This window comes from Vombatus ursinus, unplaced genomic scaffold, assembly GCF_900497805.2.
Source record: "Vombatus ursinus unplaced genomic scaffold, bare-nosed wombat genome assembly UNPS02000749.1, whole genome shotgun sequence".
Classification (NCBI taxonomy): Eukaryota; Metazoa; Chordata; class Mammalia; order Diprotodontia; family Vombatidae; genus Vombatus; species Vombatus ursinus.
This window is the reverse complement of record NW_020940527.1, coordinates 16,802,831-16,827,965: the sequence shown is the minus strand read 5'-3', so window position 1 is coordinate 16,827,965 and position 25,135 is coordinate 16,802,831. Positions and strand designations below refer to the sequence as shown.

At 37.1% G+C, this 25,135-nt stretch overlaps 1 protein-coding gene across 2 annotated transcripts in view; it reads right to left on the bottom strand.

The window, feature by feature from the left end:
* The window catches only part of NRG3 (neuregulin 3), a 1,130,481-nt gene that overhangs the window by 22,842 nt on the left and 1,082,504 nt on the right, over positions 1-25,135 (bottom strand). For both annotated transcript variants that reach the window (XM_027860767.1, XM_027860774.1), the window contains exons 5-6: positions 15,003-15,105; positions 7,547-7,673 (exon numbers count right to left, since the gene is read on the bottom strand). In XM_027860767.1, coding sequence (XP_027716568.1) covers positions 7,547-7,673; positions 15,003-15,105 — 230 coding nt within the window. The remainder of the gene's footprint in view (positions 1-7,546; positions 7,674-15,002; positions 15,106-25,135) is intronic.

Genomic DNA, 25,135 nt, shown 5'->3' with positions numbered 1-25,135 from the left:
ACACACACACACACACACACACACACACACACACACACACACACACACTCCCACATACTCTCTGGGTTGCTTATTCCTCCAGTGCATATAGTATTATTTGGCCCTAATTTGGTGTAGGGTCTAGGAAGGGATGCTTCGGAAAAAAAAAAAAAAAAGTTTGCATGCTACCCAGATAATATATTGGTGCCTATATCACAAGCAGAAATAATTTTCTGTCCTTAATGTGCATCTCAATTTGCAGTAGTGAATACTGATCTGCTAAGTGGCTTCAAGATTACTCATCTGGGAGAGCTCTAGGAAAGCATGAACTCAAATGCAATTGAGATGTCAGTCTTGGGCTCCAAGATTCGCATTCATTCATGTAGGTCCGGCTCTGTCAACTTCCTTAATCCTAACATTTTGTGGATGGCTCACTGAAATCAGTAGACTGTTCAGATGGAGCAGGGACACAGTGGAAACAAAGTGGCAGGACTAACTCCCTACCTCTCAACAGCCCCCAGTGCTGGTAGGCATTCACAGCAGGAGTGAAGAGGGTGAATGCAAGTACTCATTTTGACGGAGAGAGCAACATTGACAGTGCTGATGATAACCTGGTAGGAAATTCTTGGCCAAATAAAAAAGAAGGGAAAAAAAATAAGGATTGAAGAAAGGAAGAATGTTTTAAAACATGTTTAAACGTCATTCCCTTTGCTTTGTCACCAACTAATCTGTGCCTGTGTCAGTTCCTTAAATGTAATTCCTATTTGGCAATAGAGAGGGTGACTAAACTGAATGACTATAGAATGTTTTAAAGAGTCACTTCTGCTGGAGTCCCAAAAAGCAGCATCTACAAGCTATTTGGTCCAAGTTGGAATTCAGTTTGTATTATTTTATTTTATCTTGCTTTATAACAGGAGATATCATTAAGGCTTGCAATGATGCATGGTCTCCGAGTACAGTACTTTGCCATTAAAGAGCGATAGTTATGGGATCCAATGAGTTAAAGAAATATACTAGAACTTAGATTTACAAAGCTTCAGAAATACGCTACAATTTAGAGCACTAGCCTTGGAGACAGGAGAGTCAGGGTTCAAATCTGTGTTCCAACATTTAAAAACTCTGTGACCTTTGGCAAAGTCCTTTATTTCTCTGAAACTCAGTATTTACATATGAAAAAGAGGTAGTAGTAATACTTTTGCTATTTATCTTAGTGGCTTACTATAGGGAAAGTCCTTTGTAAACTTCAAAGTGTTATATGCGTTATTAATATTTTAGTACTACTATTAATAGCAGTGATATTAGGATTGAGTTCCACATTTGTGCTTTGATTGGCATATGGATCTCTTTCTGTGTAAATTCTTTCCAACAATGCAGGATTGTGATTGGACAACTTATCTGCACCTCCAGATAACCACCTCTTAAAAACTGCCTGAGGCATTGACAAATTAAGGGACTTGCAGGTGGTCTCATAGTTAATATATGTCAGAGGCAGGGCTTGAATGCAGGAACTCCTAATTCCAAAACTTGCCTTACATCCACTTTGCCATGCTGCCTATTACTGGACAATTCCCTACCTCCATGGACAGCATCTCTCCCATCTGTTCCTTTCTCATTAATCACATCATCGGCCCTCTTAGTTTGAGTCCTCAACATCTCTCCCCTGAACTATTTTAATAGTTTCTAATTGATCTTTTCCTACTCCAAGTCATCCTCCACCCATCTGCCAAAGTAATTTCTCTTTCATGCATTTCTGACCATGTCACATTCTTGTTCAATAAACTTCAATGATTCCTTAATATCTCTAGGAAAAGAATCAACTCCTCTGTTTGGTTATTAAAGCCCTTTACAGCCAGGCCCGCATCCATCAAACTCTCCCCATTATGCATTATTTTCTTTCTTTTAGTCTGTGGCCAGTCAAAGTGGTCTTCTCTTGCCTGTTAGGCTCTGCCTTCTCATGCCTGTTATGTTCTGTCTCCCGTCTTGTTACCTCTGCACTGGCTATTGCTTAAGCCTACAATGGACTCCCATCTGACCTCAAAGTCTACACTCCTTACTTCTTTTGAGACTCAGGCCAAAGAACATGGTTCATATAAAGCCTTCCTGATCCCCCTGCCAAGAGCTAGTGTTCTCTCTCCCTAACTTCTCTCACTTAACTGCCTTGTACTCACTTTGTATGTTTTTTATTTGCACTTCCATGTCTATGTATTCCTCCCACCACCACCACCTGTGATGGTTATAAGGTCTTGGAGAGAAGAGAATGTTTCATTTTATTTTTGTATCCTTAGTACCTAGCAAAGTGACTGAAACATAGTAAGCACTTTATCCATAGCAACTGGCACATAGTAGGCACTTAGTAAATTCAAAATGATTGATTGCCTTTCATTGCTATTGTTGTTATTACTATTGAGTGATTATCCATGCTTCACTTTTTGTTCTTCTACCATCCCAGAAAAGTGCTATCTCCAAGAATTCACAAGGCCATTGTTCATATAAAGGCATAAAATTATGATTTTTAAAAATATCACTCAGTCAACTTCCTCTAACTCCAAATAAGTGTCTTATTCTATTCATTCTCCTGGCCATCTGAAGGTCAGAATCCCTTCGAAGATGACAAGATTTCCTATTTCTCTAGGTCAGAATCCAGACTTTCGAGTTTCACACTATCAGCAATCATGCTGCTTCCCGAATATCATGTTGCTTCACTAGACTATCTGTTTCACATCTTGTTAAACAATTGTAAAGTGAAACCCTTCCCTATGAATGTTTAATGAACTTAGGGGGATGCCTGACATTGAAGATTCATTTGTTAAACACTGAGATCAGGAAAGAATTCCAAGTAGGCAGACCTGACTTCAGGACACAGCATTGGTTGGATTTACCTCAAAAGGAAAACATTCTGATCACAGGTGTGGCCTCTTTACTTTATACATCTTATAGAGCAGATAAGTAAACTTTTTTCTGTTAGTTGACCTGCCAGAAGGAGTGGGCTTGCCCTAGGGGAAATAGAATGGGCCTCCCTGTTACTCCTCTGTTCCCTAATTGTCACCTTTCAGTGACAGACCACCAAAGGAAGGAGATCCTATCTGTGCTAGAAAAAGTACCACTATCCTTAGGGCAACATACTGATGAGGTATATGGAGAGCTTGAGGCAGATTGAGCAAGCAGTTGCAGGAAGTGAGATATAAGATAAGATGCAGGATGTGACCAACCAGAAAAAAAGTGACCAAATAAGACTATGCGCTGAAGCCCCCCATAGTGGATTTATCTGTGTGCTTTCACAAATCACCCCCTTACCTGACATTCCAGAACAACTCTCTCCATTCCCCTTTCCTGTTCCCTTTGCTTAACATCCTTAAGTGGTCTTCCCCTTCCCCCTTTCCAATTCTCCTTGCTTACCTGTATGATAAAGGCACCTCCAGACTACCTGATATCCCAGGCATTCCGGAGCCCTGCCTGCCCCACCTCCCCTTCCCCCTATCCCATCAAGCTGTATATAGACCAGAAACCTAACTCCAATAATGACTCAGCCTCCCACTGGGGAGCAGGGCCCACTCTGCCTCCCTTAGGAGAGCAGGGCCTGCTGCCTGTGCTCTGCCTTCTATAGGAGAAAGCCCACTTGGGTGTGTCACCCCCATAATGCCTTTCTTTAACTTGGAGAATTGTCCAAATGAATTTCTTTCAGGACACTAGAACCCACATGTCTTTAATCCATCATTTCTGGTGGCACCCCAACTTTCTTGGGCTATACCTTAAACTTCATCAATACCTCAGTTACTGCTCTTCCTAATTCTGTCTTGCCACCATCTTGGGAAGTAGCTTGATCACTATTTCCTCATCTTTAAAATGAGGTTTTTAGATTAGACAGTCTCAGAAGTCTCTCCCAGGCCTAAATCAGTGATTATGTGATTGGTTAATCAGTTAATAGACATTTTAGCACCAACTTTATGTCAGATTCTATGCAAAGCACTGGGGATTACCAAGAAAGGCAAAAGATAGCCCCTGATGATTGTTACATTGGCCATTTATGTTTCTAACTAAGGTATATATACCTTAATAGCAGAACTAGACCATAGCGTCATTCATAGTCCTCAGAACAATTTGGACTAGGTTCATGGAGTTTAACTCTAATCAAAGCAAATCATCCAGGGGAATCAAAGTATCCTAGGAATGAGCAGACCAGTAAATCAAAGCTCTACTGTATTTGTGGCACAAACTGATTCTATTCTATACAGCTCCATGATGCTAGACCTATCAGATATTCGCTCTTTTGGAGTCACCTCCTTCCTAGGTCTGCTGTCTTCACTGACCAGGACAGGGTATAATTGCTGGCTAAGGCAATTTATTAGGAGAATGTCATGAAAATAGCATTGGACAAGGAGATTAAAGGCCAAAGGCACTGGAATAATGTTGATGAAAAATGCAAGTAGAATAGGAAACTAGGGTAGATAGAGGTTAAGTAACTAGGCAAAAGTCACAAAGTAAGTAACTTGGAACTTAAGTTCACCTCTTCTGACTGTAAGTCCGGTGCTATCGGCATTATGCCCTGCTAGATAATGTTTTTGCCTCTGTCAATGTCAAGGAACAATTATGCATGCACAAAATGCAGGTTTGTTTCCATACTGGAGAAATACATGTACTAGATGAGAGGTGCTACTCTACTTTCCAGATTACTAGGGAGAATGATAGTATGTTTATCTAATTCATAGATGACACAAAGTTCAGAAGGATAGCTAGTGTCCAAATCGGGAACTGAACAGATTCTTTCAATACAGAGCATTGGGTTTCACAGGGGTGGACTGGAATTTCATGGAATTTCTTAGGGATACATATAATGCTTGACACTTAAATCTTCCCCAAAAATCAGTGCAGAAATAAGTGATAGGGAGAGGTATGACTAGAGATATGAAACAGAATTAAAGGTTCCTGGAGACTGCAACCTTAATATCAGATAATTTTAAGATACAGCAACCCAAAATGATAAGGTAAATCCAGATTGCCTTAACAGAAGCATAGTGAAACAAAGCAGGGAAGTGCTAGTGATGTCATGTTCTGCCATAGATTCTGCAGAATCTATGAAAGAAGGAATTAAGTGGATATGGTATTCATTGAAATATGCTTGAAAGGTTGTAATTGGGAAGAGAGAATACACTTGCTCTGTTTGGTCACCTGGGGCATAACTAGGAACAAAGGATAAGATGTTGTCAAAAGGTCAATTTTACCTTGATATAAGGAAACATTATCTAATCATTAAAGCTGCCCTGAAATAGAATTGATAGCCTTGGGATCTAGGGAGTTCTCCAACACTGGAATTCTACAAGGAAAAGCTGAATGACCAGTTGTAGAGTGCATAGAGGACAAACAAGGGGTTGGATGAAATGATCTTTGAAATCCCTTCAAATCTAAGATTATACAAAGCTTTGAATATACAACATTTAATAATTATTTGGTGTTTATTAAATTCTCTCAATCTCAATTGTCATGTTTAAAAAAAATGAAGATTGCTGCCTGTAAAAAAAATAAGAAAATTATGAGAAAATTCTCTACAAATTATAAAATGCTATACCAAAGTAAGATGTTATCATTCCACTGAAGGGCCAACTGAAGAATCATGGGTTGCCTGTTATATAATAACCACTAAGAATTATGTAATTCTTTTAAAGTTTGTTTTTAAGTTAATTGTGTTTCCCTCATATCAGGGAGATATGTTATATTCCCTCTTTACAGCTGAGAAAACTAAGATCAGAAAGATTGAGACTTCTCTGTGACAAAACAGCAAAGTAATATTGGAGCAAACAGGCCTCTTAACTCCAAGTCCACTGCCCTTTTTTTTTATTTTTAACTATACACAGATGCCTCTAGATTAACTAGTAACAAATATAGGACAAAACTTCATAGGACTTCAACTCACAAGAGTATGGGACAAACATACGAGGAATATTTTAACCTTATATCAGAAGTGACTAACTTATAATCATTAGTGAAAATTCATAATCTCTCCTATTACTCCAAAACCAAGATAAAATCATATCAGCATCCCTTTTCAACTATTCCAAAAGAAAGTTTTGCAAAATGTTGGTGTGAGATTATCATTTGTGGGCAACATCTAAATACATCTGTTCTGTATAGCATAATGGCATTTTTGGTAATGATTTCTTAGAATCACAAATGATATAAAAATTCAGAGCAATTTAAACATGTGGAGGGGCTTTAATGCATCCTGGGTGATTGCCTATTATACTGAAATGCTTGGTTTGTACCAATGGCTTTGTTCCAGGGTCTTTGTTCATCAGAAGCTGAAAATGCTACATTATAGAGAATGGGAGGAAATGGTACCCTTGGATAGAGAATAACTGTAAAAAGGAGAGAAATACCTCTGTGTTTGTCAAACAGAATTCTCTTCTTTTTAATTGTTTTCTTCTGTTTTGCATATCTGATGTTTCTGAGATTCTATCAAAGCGACATTGCTTGGGGCAGCAGATAGAAACCATGTGCAAAAAAAGCAACTTTTAGTCCTTGATAAGATGCCTTCTCAGCTTTAACAAATAAGAAATGTTCTTTTCGGGAACATATACGTGTGTGTGTATAAATATTTGTACATACATATTCACATAGCATTCATACATATATCTTCTCAGAGTTATATATATGCACATATGCATATATAGACATATAGACATATATATACATAATAATTACACAGCATTTGTGTCTTCGTAATGTGAACATTAAAGAAGGAAGGAAAAAAAGAAGGAAGGAAGGAAGGATTATCAAGTTATTACCAATATCCCATGGAGTTTTAATTATTGGTTTACAAGTATCTACTTTTGATTTTGATCATCAAAATAACCCTACAAATGAGGTGCTATTATTATCCCCATTTTGTAGCTGATAAAACTCAGTCACATAGAGGTTAAGTAAGTTGCTCAGGGTCACACAACTTGTGTCTGAGTTTGGATTTGAACTTGGGTCTTCCTGATTCTAAGCACAGTGTTCCATCCACTATGCATTTTAAATCTGGTACATTCAACACATTTACAAAATCATCCTTCAATCCCAATAATAGAAATACCAATAGCAGCTAGGATCATATATTCAGAGCTGGAAGGGATCTCTAAAGTCATTGAGCCCAACCCCATCATTTTACAGATGAAGAAACTTGGCACCAAAAGTTTACATGATTGCCAATGTCACACACGTAGTAAGTATCAGAGCTGGGACTTGAAACCAACCTGTCTAACTGTAAATGTGTTGTTCCTTCCAGTGCACCATGCGCCTGAAGGAAAGAGCTGTTTCATTTCCACTGTGGTCTACAACTCCTAAATTTCAGCAGTTTAGAAGTTGCAATTTATCACAGCTAAAATCCAAAAAGTAGTTTCTGTTTCTTTAGCCAAAATCCCTTGCCTTTTCTCCCAAGTTTACCCTTAAGATGCACAGCCATCCACCCATACACAGAAATTCAGTACTTCTGAGACAGTTCAAGTTCAAGTTCAGGCAGGGACCAGGAACACCCATCAGCTCAGTGAGTCCAGCCATATTGCTCCAGGGCATCCATGGCCAGATCACTTACATTTTGCTGCTGGCCTCTGCTCTGTGCCATGTTTTCTGACTTGACCATCATGCTGGAGGCATTGAGGCTGTACTTTTTAACACTCTGCATTTCTTTCAGCTGCCCCTGGATTTGTTTAGTTTGTTTCCTGCAGGTAGAAATGAAAAAAAAAAATATATATATATATATATGCATTTGTTTATATTCATTGATATTCAACATGCATACAATTTTGGCTCCTCAGAACAAACAACATTCTTATAACCTCTGACATTTACGATTTTCTAAAGATAGCAATATTAAATTTCCGAGGAGACATCATTCCTATCACACTAGGGAACCATACACAATGAATCTAATTGAGTTGTAGCCTCCTATTATCTATGAAAATACTGGGGAGTGGGGAGATATGCCATTTTTAAGTAGAGTTTGTGTGGGTGGATGAAAGTTAAATGCTTTTAGCCTCCTGGCTTCTCTGACTTCCTTCAAGACTCGTGCCAAAGCCCATCTTCTATAAGAGGACTTCTTAGTATGTCCCCTAAGGGTCTTTCCTCTGACATTATGTCCCATTTAGACTGTATATATCTTTGGTGTACATAGTTGTTTGCATGTTGTCTTCCCTTTAAAACGTGAAGCCTTGAAAGCAGGGACCAGCTTTGCTTTAGATTTTTGTAGTTGCTGTTTGTTGTTGTCGTTGTTTGGCCTTTGTACTTCCAATGCTTTGCATCATGCCTTGCATATAGTAAGTACAGAAAAAATACTTGTTGACTAACTTTTGGCGCATACCCTGTGTGTATTGCTGAAAAGTTTTAGCCCTGGGTTATTTAGTGTAAGGAATCTGAAATAGAACAGTAATAAGAATCTGCAGGGAAGGATTCTGTGTGTTGTCCTAGTGGGAGAAACTCTCCTGATGCACACTGGAGGGCCAGTTCTGTAAAGAAAAAAGAGTGGCATCTGCATTCTTTGCTTGTTGGGTATTTCATTGACCTCAATGGGGAGATAGAACAAGTCTTTTGATGTTCCTCTACCTTTTGTTATGCTGACCTACCTGGTCTATTCCTCATGCCTAGAATACTCTTCCTCCTGGCTTCCCTGCTTCTTTCAAGTCCCAACAAAAATTCCACATTCTATAGAAATCCTTTCATAATGTCCCTTAATTCTAGTACTTAATTCTGCTGAGTTTTTTTTTTTCCTCTGATTTATCAGGTTTATAGCTTGTTTGTGCATAGTTGTTTACCTATTATCTCCCAGACTAGATGGTGAGCTCTTTGAGGGCTGGGGCTCCTTTTATTTGTTTACTTGTTTTTGTTTTGTTTGTTTATTTGTTTTGCCTTTCTTTCTATCCCTAGTGTGTAGAAGTGACTGGCACACAGTAGATATTTATTAAATGTTTGACTGACTCACTCATTGTTGGCCATCTTAATCAGTGTTTATAGAGTACTCTGATATACCAGAAATGCAAACATTATCTGTGCTGTAGACCACCCCAGGATAATTGTAGAAGTTTTAAGGAATATAACTTCCCCTCTAATGTCATCTGCGGTGTGTTTCTATAGAGGGTCTAGGCAGGCAGCACCACTCCTCAAGGGGAAAACACCTCCTGTAAGTGGTTGTACCTGGGCTATGTTCTAAATGAACCTAAGCTAGAAGCTGCTTTCCTATCTCAGGTGCCACCTCCTATAGGAAGCCTTCTTGATTCTCCTCCCTTCCCCCTCAACCCCCAGTTAGTAGAACTTTATATCCCTCTTGAAATGAATATATATTTACCTGTATATTCTTTATATTTCCTTAACTGTTTATTACTTCTATCACCCCCATTAAAATGCAAGTTCCTTACAAGCAGGCGATGTTGTCTTTGTGTCTTTGTAACCCCAGTGCTTGACAAAGGTCATGACACACTGTGAGTGCTTAAGAAATATTTATTGTCTTATTGTACATGAATCATTTTTACCTGAAATATGAAAGTACAGTTCATGTTTTCTGTGTGACTTACAGCAAAGAGACCTTTGGTTGCTACAGTAGTTTTATTTAGAGGTCACTGAGAATTATAGAATTCTTTGACTTTATCAAACAAGTTCAATGAAATGCTGAGAATAGAATGCAGTTGTGCCCATTCAAACATTCCTTTTATCTTTTCAATTCTCTGAGAAGCTTTTATCCTCTTGCTGGCTTTAATCTAGTCTTAATAATCTAGCTACTTCCCAACAGCCAATCTGTAGCCTATTGTTAGAAACAAATCTATTATATTTCCATTAAAAAGTCCATTGCAAAATTGGTTATCACTGCTACAACAGGATCAGTGATTCAGACAATCAGTATAGTGTTGAGAAACCATGGTCCAACATATTAGTCAGAAGCACTAGCCTAACTAGCATTAGGCATGTGGGCACCAATGCAATACCTACCCATTTGATTAAAATATTACTGTTAAGTAGTTATCATGGTCACCATCTTGGTAGTCTTTATCATCATACAAAGCATTCATCTCTAGGATCACACATAGAGAGCTACAAGTGGCTTTAGAAGATGGCTTGTTCAATCCCTTCATTTTGTAAGTGAGGAAATTGATCACTCACCCAAGATCAAATTCTGGATCTTCTCTAGCCCTTTCTCAGCTATCTTAGTATCTTCTCTTTCTGCTTCTGAGGATCTCCCATAGACTTCTTAATCCCTTCTCTTCTCCAACACTAAAATTCACTCAACAATCAATTGATAGCATTTATTAAGCATCTGAAATGTATCAGACACTAAGCTCATGGGATCATAGATTTAGAATTGAATTGAGAGATTTAGATTTGAATTGACTGAGAAGAACAACTGGTCTAACCCTAGAATTAACAGATATGGAAATTGAGACCTAGGATGGTAAAAAAAAGATTTGCCCAAGAAAAAACAGGTGGCAAGTGGCAAAGTTCAAGATGGAATTTGGTTCTCATGACACCATGTCCAGAGCTCTTCCCACTATTTCACAACAGATTTAGAATTTAAACCATGACAAAGAAGAATATAGTATATGAACCTCTCACCTGCTCTGTCTGACTTCTACGTGTAATCACTTGTGTAGTGTCAGAGGACAGATGGGGGCATATTTGAGAGATGTTGCAAAGGTAAAATCTACAGGCCTTGGCAATAAGGATTGGGATGGGGAGGGATAAGGGACAGTGAGGAGCATAGGATAATTCCTAGCTTGTGAACCTGAAGGTCTGAGAAGATAGTGCTGCTTACCACACCAATAGGGAAAGTGGAGGGGGAAGGGTTTAGGGTAAAAGAGAATGGGCTCTGCTTTTGATAGATTGAGTTCAAGATGTCTACTTAATATTCAGTTAAAAATGGCTGAAAGGTAGTTGGAGATGTGAGATTGGTGGTCATCAGAGAGTTTGGAGAAGGATATGTAGATCTGAGAATCATTAGCATGGAGACAGTAATGAAATTCATGAGAGCAGATGAGATTACCAAGTGAAGTAGTACAGAAAGAGAAAAGAAGAAGGGCCAGGACCTAACTTTGAGGAATAACTATGGTTTAAGGCGTAGTTGGAAGATGATCCAGCAAAGGAAGCCATTTTTCATATTTAACTCCATATAAATATTTCAGTTTATTCTTCAAATCTGTGATGAATAATGAATACAGGCGTTGGTCCTGATTTCTCCAAATTTTGGTCTCATGTAGGGAGGGTTTTTTAATATATAATGGAAATGTAGATAAGACAAACCCATTCCTTTGCTTAGAGGAAAAGGTTTATAATTATCAACCTCTTCATCCTCTCCAGGGCAAGGGGATTTTAGAACTATTTTTAAAGACTAAATTTCAAACACATCATGGGTCAAGAAAAATGAAGTCGTTTGAAACAAAGGCTGAGAATCCTTAGATTTCATGTCTCATTCCAACTATTATTCTCTTTGACACCATAGCCTGCTTTTCACTTTTATGCATACACAGGGAAACTTACAAGGAAAAAGCCCTAAAATGCAACATAAAAGCCTTCTTCAGGACGTAGGCCTTCTCTCATGACTGGCATAAAGGGAATAGCTCTCCGTGCCCCAAGGTCTTCCTTGGGTTCCAGCTGGTCAATCAGAAAGGCAGGCAAGTTCTGGGTCACTGCTCCCCCTTTGCCTTTGGTCCTTTGGAGCCTCTGTTAATGACACTGATATTTATAGATGTTTTCATGTTTATACACCAAGTCCAACCCAGCCTGAGCCTGTGGAGGGTTATTGTTCATCTCTGTGCCCACTCATTGCCCAAGGAAGTGAGAGATTGACAGCTCTAAAAGACTGAAATCCTCTATTTATCCAGCTGTTCTCCATTTCTCCTGATTACCATAATCAGTTTTTAGTTTAAATGTGGTGCAACTACAAATTATACTCTAAAAATAAGTGATTAACTACTTCTTCAAAGTAATTTGCTTATTGTTAAATACACAATTTCTTCCCCATACACAGCACTTATGAAGAGACCCTTCTGCTGCCTTGATGGTAGTTGATATCTGAATCCTGCTGCTGCCATGGTGAATGTTCTCCTCTCCCAAATTGGTGGGAGACAGAGGTGGGACACAGTCCCAATGAGACAGAGAGTAAACTGAGCTCACCGAGTTCTGCAGGCCCTCTCATGAAGCTCTCAACTTTTCCACAGCTGTCTCTAATACCTAGAATCAGCAGTTATGGATTGATTGAGTTTTGTATTCTGAGTTTCAATTTTATTATAAAATATGTTTGTTATTACCCTTTAATGTCATATACATGTATGTACATATTATCAATTGCTACATAACTAACCCTTTCAGGTTTACAAGGTATTTTATATTCATTAATTCATTGGATGCTCACGACGGCCTCATGACTTGTCCCTTCAGTATGTAGATCCCAACGTGGGTACTCCCTCCAACAATGGAGGGTACCACCCATTCATGCCATCTCATGCTTTCTGAGACTCTTGACCATATCCTTTCCCAAATCATCCATAGGGCTAGGTATCTTAATATTTTACATGGAGCAATAAATCCCCTTGGGCTTCCCATCAGTTGTTTTGAATTTTTGATATGTGACTAAATCACCTTCCTTTCTTGTTACACTTCTCTATGATGATGTCTTTTATCTTACTTCTCTAGGACAATTCTTCATTAGCAATATGTTCCTACTCACCTACTTCCACCCTGCCATTCTTCTTTGCCCTTCAGATGACCCTTAACTTCAATTCTTCATAGAAGGTGGTAGCTCATGACTTGGAGACATACAGCATTACTATAAGAATATTGTTTACAAAACGGTAGCCTTTTGTTTCAGGGTGAAGCTTGGAGTCATACAAAACTCTGGTCAATATCCTAAAGAAATCCAGCCTGCTCTCCTCTTTCTATTCCATTCTGGGGCAAGCTCATTGCCCATTCATTGGTCTGTGTAAAATAAACGGATAGGCCAGATGCATGTTTTGTCCATTCAATGGCTTCTCACAGTCTGTATAATAGGAATTTTTTGACCATTCAGTTTTTACTGATGGGCAAATGATTTTGAGGAGGTTAGACCTTACTGAAGAAGTTTGGAATGATATAAGACTTTTTGCCACTGTCTACAAACAAATGTATCTGGGGGATTTCTGCATTTCATCTCACATCTCCATACCTTTGTATAAGCTTTGTTTTCACATCAACCTTGTAATCTTTTCTGAGTCACACTGATATTTATTGATATGTTCATATTTATACACTAACTGCAACCCAGCCTGAGACTTTGAAGAGCTATTGTTCATCTCTGTGCCCACTCACTCCCCCAGGAAATGATAGATTGAAAGCTCTGAGAGTCTGAAATCCTTTATTTATCCAGGTGTTCTCCACTCCTCCCTCTTTTTCTTCAGTTTAAATGCCTCCTTAAACTGCTAGTGCACTCCCCCTTAAATTTCCATATATATATTTGTATGTGTACCTTTTTCATATATATTTATATTAAATATATATATATAACATGTGTGTGCCTTTTTTCTCTTCCTAACAGGATATATGCTCTTAGAAGGCAGGGACTCTTTTTTTTTCCTTCTGCCTGTAGTGCCTGGCATCTACTAGGTACTTGAAAAATGATGACTGACTGACTGATTTTTCTATAAGGAATGTCTCTCCTCCATTTCAACTTTGCACTGGACATCTTACATGATAATGGCAAATATCTTTGGTGAATATAGGGTCTATCTATTATATAGCCTAGTTCATGCTAATAATCAGAGGGTTAATAATAAGGAAACTGAAGGTCAGAGAAGTTAAATGATTTGCTCAGATAAGTTTTGAAGGTTGAAATTAAAACCAAGTATTCTTGAATTTGATGCCAATCAGTTCTTTGTGCATTACATTATTGCCTCTCATATGCATGTATGCATTATGCACATGTACATGTATATACATATAGACATACATGTGTAAACATGTACATACATATACATAATCTATGTGTGGCTGTATATGTACCTATACATGTGTGTATATGCAGACACTCTATGTGATTGTCTGTATTTAAAACTTTACCAGTTTGCAAACAACATGTTGAATGTTTAGATCCATTTATAATCTCTAATCCTCGGGTTTCTGAGAAGCACACTAAGTAGCAACTCATTCTGTTTTCTCAAAATAGCTCAAGGTTGATTCCGCAACACCTTTATGTACCACAAATGACTTTTAATTGGCTCCAGTGCTTACTGTATTTATACTGTGTATACTGCTTATACTGTACTTGTAAGAAGTGGAGGATAGGGACACTTCAAAATTTCCAGCCTTAATAGACCCCTTTCAAAAAGAGCCGGACTTTTCGCTATTTTAAGTGGATCCAAATGTATTTTCTCTTTGAGCATGACTGACCCACCTCAATCAAAGATGTATGCTTATTTGGAAAGCGCCCACTTTTCCCTTCTCTAATTACATGTAGACCTCAAAAAACAGATTTTCTGAGTTGAGTTATCTATATTGACATGAATGTTAAATGATCTGCCTACTTTTATATATAATCTTTTTAGTAGGATTACCTGTTAATTTATTGAACCTATTCTCTGCATCACGAAAAGTGAGGATATGGAAAACATTTTTTCCTGTTAAAGTGAAATTTCATGCTCTTGATTGAATGGGATGGTGCCCTGTGTGTTTCAGCAGTAATCTCCCATTTTCACAAAGGTTATTTATATCCTGATAGAAAAGATACTAAACATGCATATAGACCCTTAACAGATGAAAGTAACATAGGAATGATTCTTGATCTTTGGAGCATAATGGCATCTGTCTTATTGCTGATAAGAAAAGATAGGCCTATAACCAACATTCCTAAATTCATTAGTCATTTTAAAGTTTTAGGCCAAAGCATTGAGATTTGATGAGAAAAGATTCTCCTGTCAAACCAGCTGGTCTAGTGCCTCCCAGGGGATGCTCCTGTTTTTAACATGAGCTGTGAAACAGAAATGTTAAGAGCCTACCCTGAGAAATGACTTTATGATACAAGACATAAAGTATCTTACTTGCTTTTGAAGTAAAATGCAGCACAGAGCATGCCCACAATGATGATACCAAAGATGATACAGGAAATTGAAAGCACCTGCCTTTGGTAAACTTCTTCACTCTCTGTGGATAGAAAAAAAACAAACAAATAAAATTAGATTGGATTTTTTTTTAATTGAGGAATGAGGGAAGAAGTTGATAAAGAAAGAAGAATAATTCATTATTCTTTCATTTCTTCTCTTGGACTTTTACAATCAATAACTTCTTTAAAAGATGTTGTTCTCTCCTATTATGGTATGGATAGCAACCATGGAAGAGAAGGAAAGGTCAAGAAATTAAGAAGTTATTATCCTCCCCAACTTTTCTCTACCACCAGCTTCTGAAATTGACTACCTTGTTATCTTGAACAAGACAATTCATCTTTCCAGGTTTCAGTTAACTTATATGGAAAATAACGGGGTTATACTAAGTGAACTCTAAGGTGTTTTCCAGCACTAGGTCCATCAGTCCCTATCATAGTCTATAGACTCTGTGAATTTGGTGTTTCTACATTTTATCATCTGGGCTTCTATTAGCAGTTAAATACCATAAAATATTTGGCATAACATATGTATCAATAGTGTGTCTAATGACCCACACTGATTGTTTAAAAATTAAAACAACAAACAACAAATCAAATTAAAACAAAAACCAACAAAACTTTCAGTTACTTTTTATTGTTTGCCAGATTTTCTACCTGCTGTACCCTGATGTTCCTGGGTGACTTTCTGGTGGGCCAAATCCTCAGATCCCTCCTGAACCACCTGTCACTTGCATTTGTGTGAAATGTTAATATTGAGTACTGCTTGCTCATGCTCCTTCTGCTATTGTCATTGGGGACATTTCTCATTCTTCTCTTGCCACATGTTTGCCTGTTGACAGTCTGAAGCCGAGTTAGACCAGTCAGAGCGATGTGTCTATCACAGGTATTGTCTGTGCTTGCTGCCAAGGACATCCAGGAATTCCCCCATATGTCATGGGAAACTTCCAGTGGTTTCCTGAGCTGAGATTGCTACTTGTTATTCTCTGTTACCTAAAGTGCCTGTTTAATTCTTTCATGAGGGGAAGAAGTGTGTTGTACAACCAACAATGGCAGTGAGGTGTTGAAAGAGTGTTGGACCTAGGATCAAGAAGTTGTTGTTTTTCAATCATGTCTGACTCTTCATGACTGTATTTAGGATTTTTTTGGCAAAGATACTGTAGTGGTTTGCTTTTTCCTTCTCCAGTTCCTACAGATGAAGGAACTGAGGCAAACAGGGTTAAATGACTTGCTCAAGGGCACACAGGTACTAAATGTCTGAGGCCAGATTTGAACTCAAGAAGATGAGTTTTCCTGACTTCAGGCCTGGCACTCTATCCACTGTGCCACTTAGTTGCCCAGAGGTCAGGAAAACCTGAGTTCAAATATTTCCTCAGACACTTACTAGATACGTGACCGCAGACAACTCACTAAAACTCTCTTCCCTGTTTACTTAGCTGTAAAATAGGTATAATACTAGTATTTGCTCCCCAGGATTGCTGTGAGGATCAAATAAGATGATATTTGTACAGCTATTTGCAAACAATAAAGAACTACATAAATGTTATATATTATTTAAAGAAGCCAGGAAGTATAGGGCTAGAATATGGTATATAACTACCCTAATATCTATGAACTTTTTAGAGATCCTTTGACCACCCCTCTGGTGGTCTGCCTCTTTCTATCCTCAACTCAAAGGTGTTCCTCTTGAAGAGCTTCTTGACTTATTGTTTCCATAGCAATAGAATCCATGCTACTAGGTGGTTTTCTCATTCCAAAGATATTTGTCTCAAGTTAGAGAGGGAGAAAATAGAAATTGTATCATTAGAAAGGCCTCTGAGAAGCCACACAACATCTTAACATCTGATCTAACTAGACTAGCAATCTCTAGAAAATCACTGAAACATGGTTAAAAAATGTTTCAAGTTTCAGAAAGACTCAACTTTCAAAATGTATTGGAATATCAGATTTTTCAAAACATATTCCCTCACATTTCTTTCACCTCACATTTGCATATTTGTATTAGAATTTTCAAAATTTGTAAATAGTCAGGCCAAGGCTTAAAGATTCATTTCGCTCCACTGCACATTTCTTTCGTTAATTAATTCAGATACGTTGAACATAACTTATTAGTGTGACAAAATATGGGAAATGATGTGAAGCAAGAAGCTGGGGAAAATATTTAATTCATAATGAGGACACTACATATTTAAGTGAATCAGCATCTCCTTAATTTTAACTGATGTTTTCATTCTAGTGGACAAGAAAAATCTATAATTTAAGTCTAAGGTAAAGGCAAGAGTCTAAAAATAATGCGGTACTTTTCAAATTCAGATGATGATGTAGACCTCATTCTACTTTTATAAGGTACTCTAAATTTTTTAAAATGTTTTACCAGGATCTCTTTTGGTCATCTTTATGAGGTTTCCATTGTCATTTGAAAGTGTGGGCATGTCCTCATAGAACTGGTTACTTCCTCCCCTGGCTATTTGCTAGGATCATGAACCATTTTTGGATGTTGTTTGTTTGAATAGTATGGCAAGCACAGGATATTTTAGGCATGAATATTTAAGATTAGAAGAGTGGGACTGCTTAGGGCAATATCATACTAATGTTCTATATGTGTGTGCATATAATATAAAACTCTGCTCAATGTGGATGCTGATGTTTTAACATAGAGATTCTGCAGTAGAGTTTAAGCTTAGAAAGATGTGATTAAATTAAACAGGTAGAGAAATATAGTGTATAGAGCATTGGCCTTGGAATCAGGGAGACCTGAATTCAAATCTTGCCTCAGACACTAAGTTGCATGAGCCTGAATAATTCATATAAACTCTCTGTGCTTCTGCTTCCTCACCAGCAAACATTTGAATAGTTCATACTATGTGTCAGGCACTGTGCTAAGTGCTTTATGAATATTATCTAAAATGCGGTTAGACTCAATCATTTCTAATATCCCTTCCAGCTATAAATTTGTAATCAAACTGGAGAAATTTTGAGCACCATTCTAATGGTTGTTGGTCGTCTAATGTCCAATATAGTTATTTGAAAAACTTCACCTCCAGATTGGTGGAAGGGTGATGGCGTGTTTGGCCATAGCAACTCTGAAAGATGACCTAAAGAGTGATCACAATATGTGTCGGGGAAGAATTAACCACAGAAACAACATTCAAAATGATGAAATGATGAGTTAAGTATACAATCATAATAACAATTAGTATTTATATAATGTTTTTAAGTTTGCAGTGGGATTTGAATTAATTTAATCCTCAACAGCCACCCTGTCAGATGAGTGCCACTATAATCACCATTTCATAAGGTCTGCAAAGCTTTTTATATATATGATATATACACATATGTGTGTATCTGTGTATAAATATGTATATATTATATGTCATATCTTATAGATACATTGCATATCTCCCTCCCACATGTATATATACACACATGTATATATCACATATGTATGTGTAAATCTACATATATATATGTACATACATATATAAAGTGCCTATTTTTATTATATTTTGTTACACTGTTCTACTTTTCTCTTTTTAAACAAATATTACATCATTTTGATGATTGGTGCTTTGAAATATTAATTTAAATTTAAATCATTTCAATTTAGCAAACATTTATTTTTTGTTCAGTCACTTTTCAGTTGTGTCTGACTCTCCATGACCCCATTTGGGGTTTTCTTGGCAGAGATACTGGAGTGGTTTGCCATTTCCTCTCTAGTTCATTTTACAGATGAGGAAACTGAGGCAAACAGGTTTAAGTGACTTGGCCTGGGTCACACAGGTAGTAAGTGTCTGAGGTCAAATTTGAACTCAAGAAAAGGCTCCTATAGGTAATTTGTTGCTCCGACCAATCTGTATTTTTTTTTGCAATACTACTGGTGTGTTTTCCTATATTTTGGCTTGCGGTATAGTGTTCAAACTTTTAAATTTATTTTTTTTCCATGAAAGACCTGTGATCATTAATATGTAACTCCTGTCTCAGAATCTGGCCTTTTCACCCTCCATTAACTTGAACTCTTAGAATGACATTTTTTTTCCAGCTAAGTTGCACCTTTCCAAGAAATAAGACTTCAACTCCTCTTACTCCATCCTTTCTCTAAGATAATATCATTGGATCCCCCTTCATGGGCTTCACTCATAAATATTTTCTCATTACTCCTTCAGTGACTGTCAGATAAAGGGAGCCTTCTCAAAGATACATAATTTTACTCCTTCTTGTAGCACATAACCATTGATTTATCTATTTAGTTTACTACTGCTATATGGATTTGTTCATGACTTATATCCTAAAAAACAGGCCTGACTATATTACTCCTGTGTTCTAGAAGCTCCAGTGGTCTCCAGTTGCCTCTAGCATAAAATACAAACTTTTGTTTGACATTTGAATCCCTTTATAGTCTAGTTTCATTTACCTATATTTCAGACCTTTTGCTTCTCACATAGTCTACATTTCATCCAAATTGGCATTCCATTTCTTATCTCCAAGTCTTTGCACAGACTGTCCCATTTTGGAACTCTGTCCCTACTGGCCTCAGCTTTTTATAAGGGACTTCTGTCTCCTTTCAGGGCTCAGCTCAAGTGCTAACTTCTAAAGAGAGATTTTCTTGATTCACCAAGGCATTAGTGCTCACACTCTCAATTTACTCTATATTTACTCTGTACATTTTTTTGTATTTACTTTTTCAGTCCATGTTATCCCTTCATCCATAGAATACAGTGTTCTCAAAATTTTGTTTTCCTGTGATTTTGTCCTAATATTAGTTCTAACATCTTTCATTGAACACTGCATTTTTCATTCTTCCTACCTTTCTTTCTTTGAGGGTCTATTGCAAGATTGTAATAGACAATCTTTGACTTTCTATATTAAGCCATTATTTCTCCTTTCCAAAATATTCTTTAAGGACTCTAATTTTGTTCCTTATTTCTTGCATAAATTATTTTTATTAAGCTTCTCAGCTCCATAGGGGCTTCTTCTAGTTGTTCTGTCTCAATTTATTTGGATCTAGTTATAGTTATTACACCCTCATGTTCCCTTGCCTCCTTTCTAACATGGATTTCTCCTTGGTTTCATTTATCCATTTTGTTCTTCATTGTATCATGATGTCTTTTGTTTTGCAATTTGCTCAGTCTCTCTCTGCTGCTTTATTCTATGGATTTATCCTTGTGGGGATTTCCTTTCTTTCCCCTTTGTTGTTATTCTTTACTTTATTTCATATATATCTTGCTGTTCTGAAATGATGAGGTATAACTTAATTCAGGAACTCTCACTCAGTGTTTTACAGAAGTCTTCCTCTATTATTTTTGCCACTGGGAAAATCACAGATCTTCCAGTTCTTTCAGAATTCTGGGCCTTGTGACTAGAAATAATCAAAGACATCTCTAGGTGCTCCCAAATGATCTATTTATCTTTATTTCTCTACTTATATTAGGTATCAGTTCCTTTTTTCTCTCCCCTCCCCACACTGTCCTTCTAAGTTCAAAGAAGATTCTCCTTGGAAGAGAAAACAGAAGCAAAAAAATGAGTTAAGCAACTCTGCCTTTTCGGATATATATAGGCTTGTAACTGAGAAGTACCTTAAAAGGAGGTCATTGAGTGCAACCTCTTTATTTTATCCCTGAGATAACTGAAGACCAGAGAGGTTAAATGATTTGTCCAGGGTCACCCAGTTGGCAAGTGACTGATGCAGGCTTTGAACCTAGGTCTTTATTGACTCTAAACCTATAGCCCTAACCTCTATGCAATACTTCCTTTCCGCCTCCATCACATAACAGTTTTATCCTTTCCTTGATCATCCTTTTCTTTTTTCCATATGAAGAAAGAAAATTACTTTCCTTAGATTTCTTTGCCAGCTTCAGCATATTCTGTGCTTTAGCATTTCTGACATTATTCTTAAAGGATCATACAAGTTTTATATTTTCTTTTCTTTTCTCTGTATTTGTTTCCATTTCTACATATGTTTATTTAAAATTTAGGATGGTTGAGGGATTCCTCATCCAGCAAAGTTGTCTCTTTAAACAATCAACCCCTTTCCTCTTCATCAGAATTATTTGTCTTTGTTTTAATAGAATTTTATTCTTCAGAGCTTCCCATACCCCTTGGGCTGATCTCTCTAGTAGAACTTTTGTTCATGGTAACTGATCTATTTTTCTCTGAAGCCATTCCAACCAAATCTCCCCAAATCTCAAGTGTGTGTGATTCTATGCTCCATTTTCTTCTCCTCTGTAACAGATTAGATGGTGGTATTATTTTCATATGTTCCATCCTAAAAATTGGTACCTTCTTGGATGAGAAACAGATCTAGAATAGTTTTTTCCCTGACTGATCCTTCCCACCTTTTGGAAAAGGTTGCTTGTATCCATGGTGTCCTTTTTTTGTCCTATAATGTCCAATAGCTTATAGACCATGTTTTATTTCAACCTTGTTTCTTTAACAGTACTTGTCAATACAACAAATATTAGTTAAGTCTGTATAGCACAACACTGTTATGCAGAGATGTAGAAAAACTTGAAGGACTTCATGAATTAATAGTATAGTACTTAGTAAGTATTTTTGAATTGGAGGTGGCTATGTGAAATAGTGGATAGAGTGCTGGGTCTGGAGTCAGGAAGACTCATCTTCCTGAGTTCAAATCTGCTATAAGAAACTTACTACCTGTGAGTCCCTGGGCAAGTCACATAATCCTCTTTGCCTCTGTTTCCTAATCTGTAAAATGAGCTGGAGAAGGAAATGGCACACTACTCCTGCATCTTTGCCACAAAAACCCCAAATGAGGTCACAAAGAGTTGTATGCAACTAAAAAATGACTGAATAAACAAAAACATTGTTGAATAAAGTCATGTGTCTTATCTCCTCCATTTAAATTGCAAACTCTTTGAGAGAGCAGTGGCTATATTAGATTTGTCTTTTATCTCATTCAATGCCTAGTAGAATATCCTGCTCATAGTAACCCCCCCATTTTACCATCTAAAAAAGTGGGGACTACATTTCATTCTACATATTTTAGCTCTCATCATTTTTAGGACAGGCCACCCACCTTTAGCACCAGAGGGGGATCAAAGAGGCATAAGATCTCCAGCCTTGATGCAGAGGGAGCATGGCTTGTGATCGTGAAGTAGGTCAAATCGTGACAAAGGAAAGTACAAATGGGGAAGTAGGTCTATTTTAAGGTTGTGTAGAAGTAAAAAAAAAAAGATTGTGTAGAAGTAACAGCATAAGGAAGTAAGACGCAGCAGAGTTAAAGTTATCACTCGTGTATTGCACATCCTTTCTTGGTTTCATTGTTGTTTGGTATGTATAGCTCTTCTTTGTTGTTGTTGTTGTTATTGTTAGTCTTTTTGTTTTCAAAATAGTTGGACCTTGTAGAACCTGGGTCTGTCAGTTAATCAATAAATCAATAAACATTGATTAAGCTCCTATTCTGTGCCAGACACTGTGCTAAAATCTAAGGATGTTAAAAAAAAAAGTAAAAGAGAGTTCGGGCCTTCAAAGACCTCACAATTTTATGGGGGATATAATGAGCAGACATGCTTTATGGAGTATAATTATGAGATAATTAAGTGAGGAAAGGCACTAAAATTAAGAGAGATTGAAAAAAGTTTCCTGTAGAAGGTCAGATTTTAGTTGGGGCTTGATTCAGGAACCTAGGGAAGCCAAGAACCAGAGATGAAGAAAAAGGACATTCTAGACATGGGGGATCATCAGAGAAAATACGCAGAGCCAAGAAAGGAAGTATCTTGTTCATGGAACGGCAAAGAGGCCACTGTCACTGGATCTCATTGGATACTGAGCAGGGAGGATATGGTAAGAGTGGGGGATATGGTACATGGTGGGGGAGATGCTATTTAAGTGTTAGGACCCTCAACTAAGACTAGTTTCTCAATCATAGACAAATATGCTTGTCTTCACTCATGCAGTTGCTAAAGGTCATAATACTTGCAGTAACTGGGTCATGGATAAAACAAAGAAGGGAAGGTGTCTATGTACATTTCTTGGAGAAAACTAAACCCATATAATATTTTCTGTATGTCTGCCAAGTTGAGCTGGATTTTGGAGTACTTATTGAGAATCTTGCGCAGTGACCTACATAACAAATGCTGAAAAAGCTGAACCAGATGCTTATAGGAGAGAGCATTCACTTTGCTCAATGAGTCCCTCAGATGATGACGTAGGAGAAAGAGTTAGAAATCTTTATCCACACTATTATTTTAACCTCAAGTTTTGTTTTATGTTTTAACTTGAGGCCATACTATTATTTTAACTTCAAGTTTTGTTTTATGTTTTAACTTCCACTGGAACACTATAGATAGGGGCACCTCATTCTCACCCACAGACACGATATCACCAATACCTTGGAGCTGTGAAAAAGAAAGAGCCCTCAAATTTTTTTTTTTCTGAACTTGTGGGGAACTAGTTTTATATCTCAGGGACTTCTCAATAATTAAAACTCTGTGACTTGTGTTTGCTCCCACCTAGAGGGTCTCTTTGGGATTAATATAGTATCACTTATTTCAATTTTACATCTGGGTTTCCTCAAATTCTTTTAAAATTTACAAAGCATGGGCCATGGAACAAATTTGTTATACATAATTAAGAATAATACCAACAACAAATCCTGTGTATTGTCCTTCTCAGCTAAAAATGTAAAAAAACAAACCAAAAAAAACATCCCAAAGTTTATACAACAGCTCCACCATACTACCCTGCAAGTCATTTAAAATACTTGAATGAATGAAATAGTCACAGTGAGTTATTCACATTTAGCTCACCAATTACAGCTAATGCTAAAGTTTTGCCTGAAAAAGGAATAAAATAGAAATTATCACCATATTTGAAGTTTGTGGTGCAATGTGCTACTTTCTAACAATGAATATGTTTCTCATTTCTTAGAAATTTTTATTCTTCTTCAATAGGCTACATGGGTCCATTTCACATCTTAGTTAGGGCTATTTCTTTTTCACAGCTCCAAGGTATTGGTGATATCATGTCCATGGGTGAGAATGAGGTGCCCCTATCTATAGTGTTCCAGTGGAAGTTAAAACGTAAAACAACCTTCCAACATAAGAGCTGGAGAGTTGTTTTTTTTTTTTTTTAATAGGCAAAACACGGAATATAAACATACAAATAAACAATTAAATGGAATTAAATTAAATTAATAAATTTAAAATACATTAGAAATTAAATTTATAAGCAAATAAATGTGACACATATATACATACACACATATATACACACACATAAAAAAAGATTAAATCAATGAATGAATGGTTTTACATGTCCTTATCAATCCTTTCCTTTATATTAGAAGTAATATAGTATAGAAATATTTTTTAATAGATCTTTCTCACTTCTTTCCAATTCTATCCATCCTACCAATGATTTCAGGAACACGCTCTTAATGTACAGCTCTGATCATATTATTTACTTAACCCTTGAGAAGACCATCTACAATAGGTGCCTTCACTTCTTGTCTTCTCACTTTCTTAACTCCCTACAATTCAGCATCTGATCTCATCATTCAACAAAACTGTGCTCTACAAAGTTACCAGTGATCTCTCTCTCTCTTTCAATTTTTAATTTAATTTTTTTTTGGATAGGCAATGAGGTTAAATGACTTGCCCAAGGTCACATAGCTAGTAAGTATTATGTGTCTGAGGCCGGATTTGAACTCAGGTACTCCTGACTCCAGGGCCGGTGCTCTATCCACTGTACCACCTAGCTGCCCCGCAGCGATCTCTTAGTTGACACATTCAATCCTTATCCTTCTTGACCTCTTTGCAGTGTTTGTCACTTTTGATTATTCTTTTCTTTTTCATACTGTCTTTTATCTAGGCCAGCTGAACGCTTTTCTTTCCTGGTTCCACTACTACCTATTTGACTGTTTCTTCTCAGCTCTCCTTTCTGGTTTTTCATCTAAGTCATGGCTATTAATGGTGGGTACCCCACAGGGCTATGTCCTGGAACCTTTTTTCTTCATTCTCTATACTACTTCACTTGATTTCATGAGCTCCCATGAATTTAATTACAATCTCTATATTGATGATTCTCAAATCTATCTATCTCACCCTAATCTCCTTG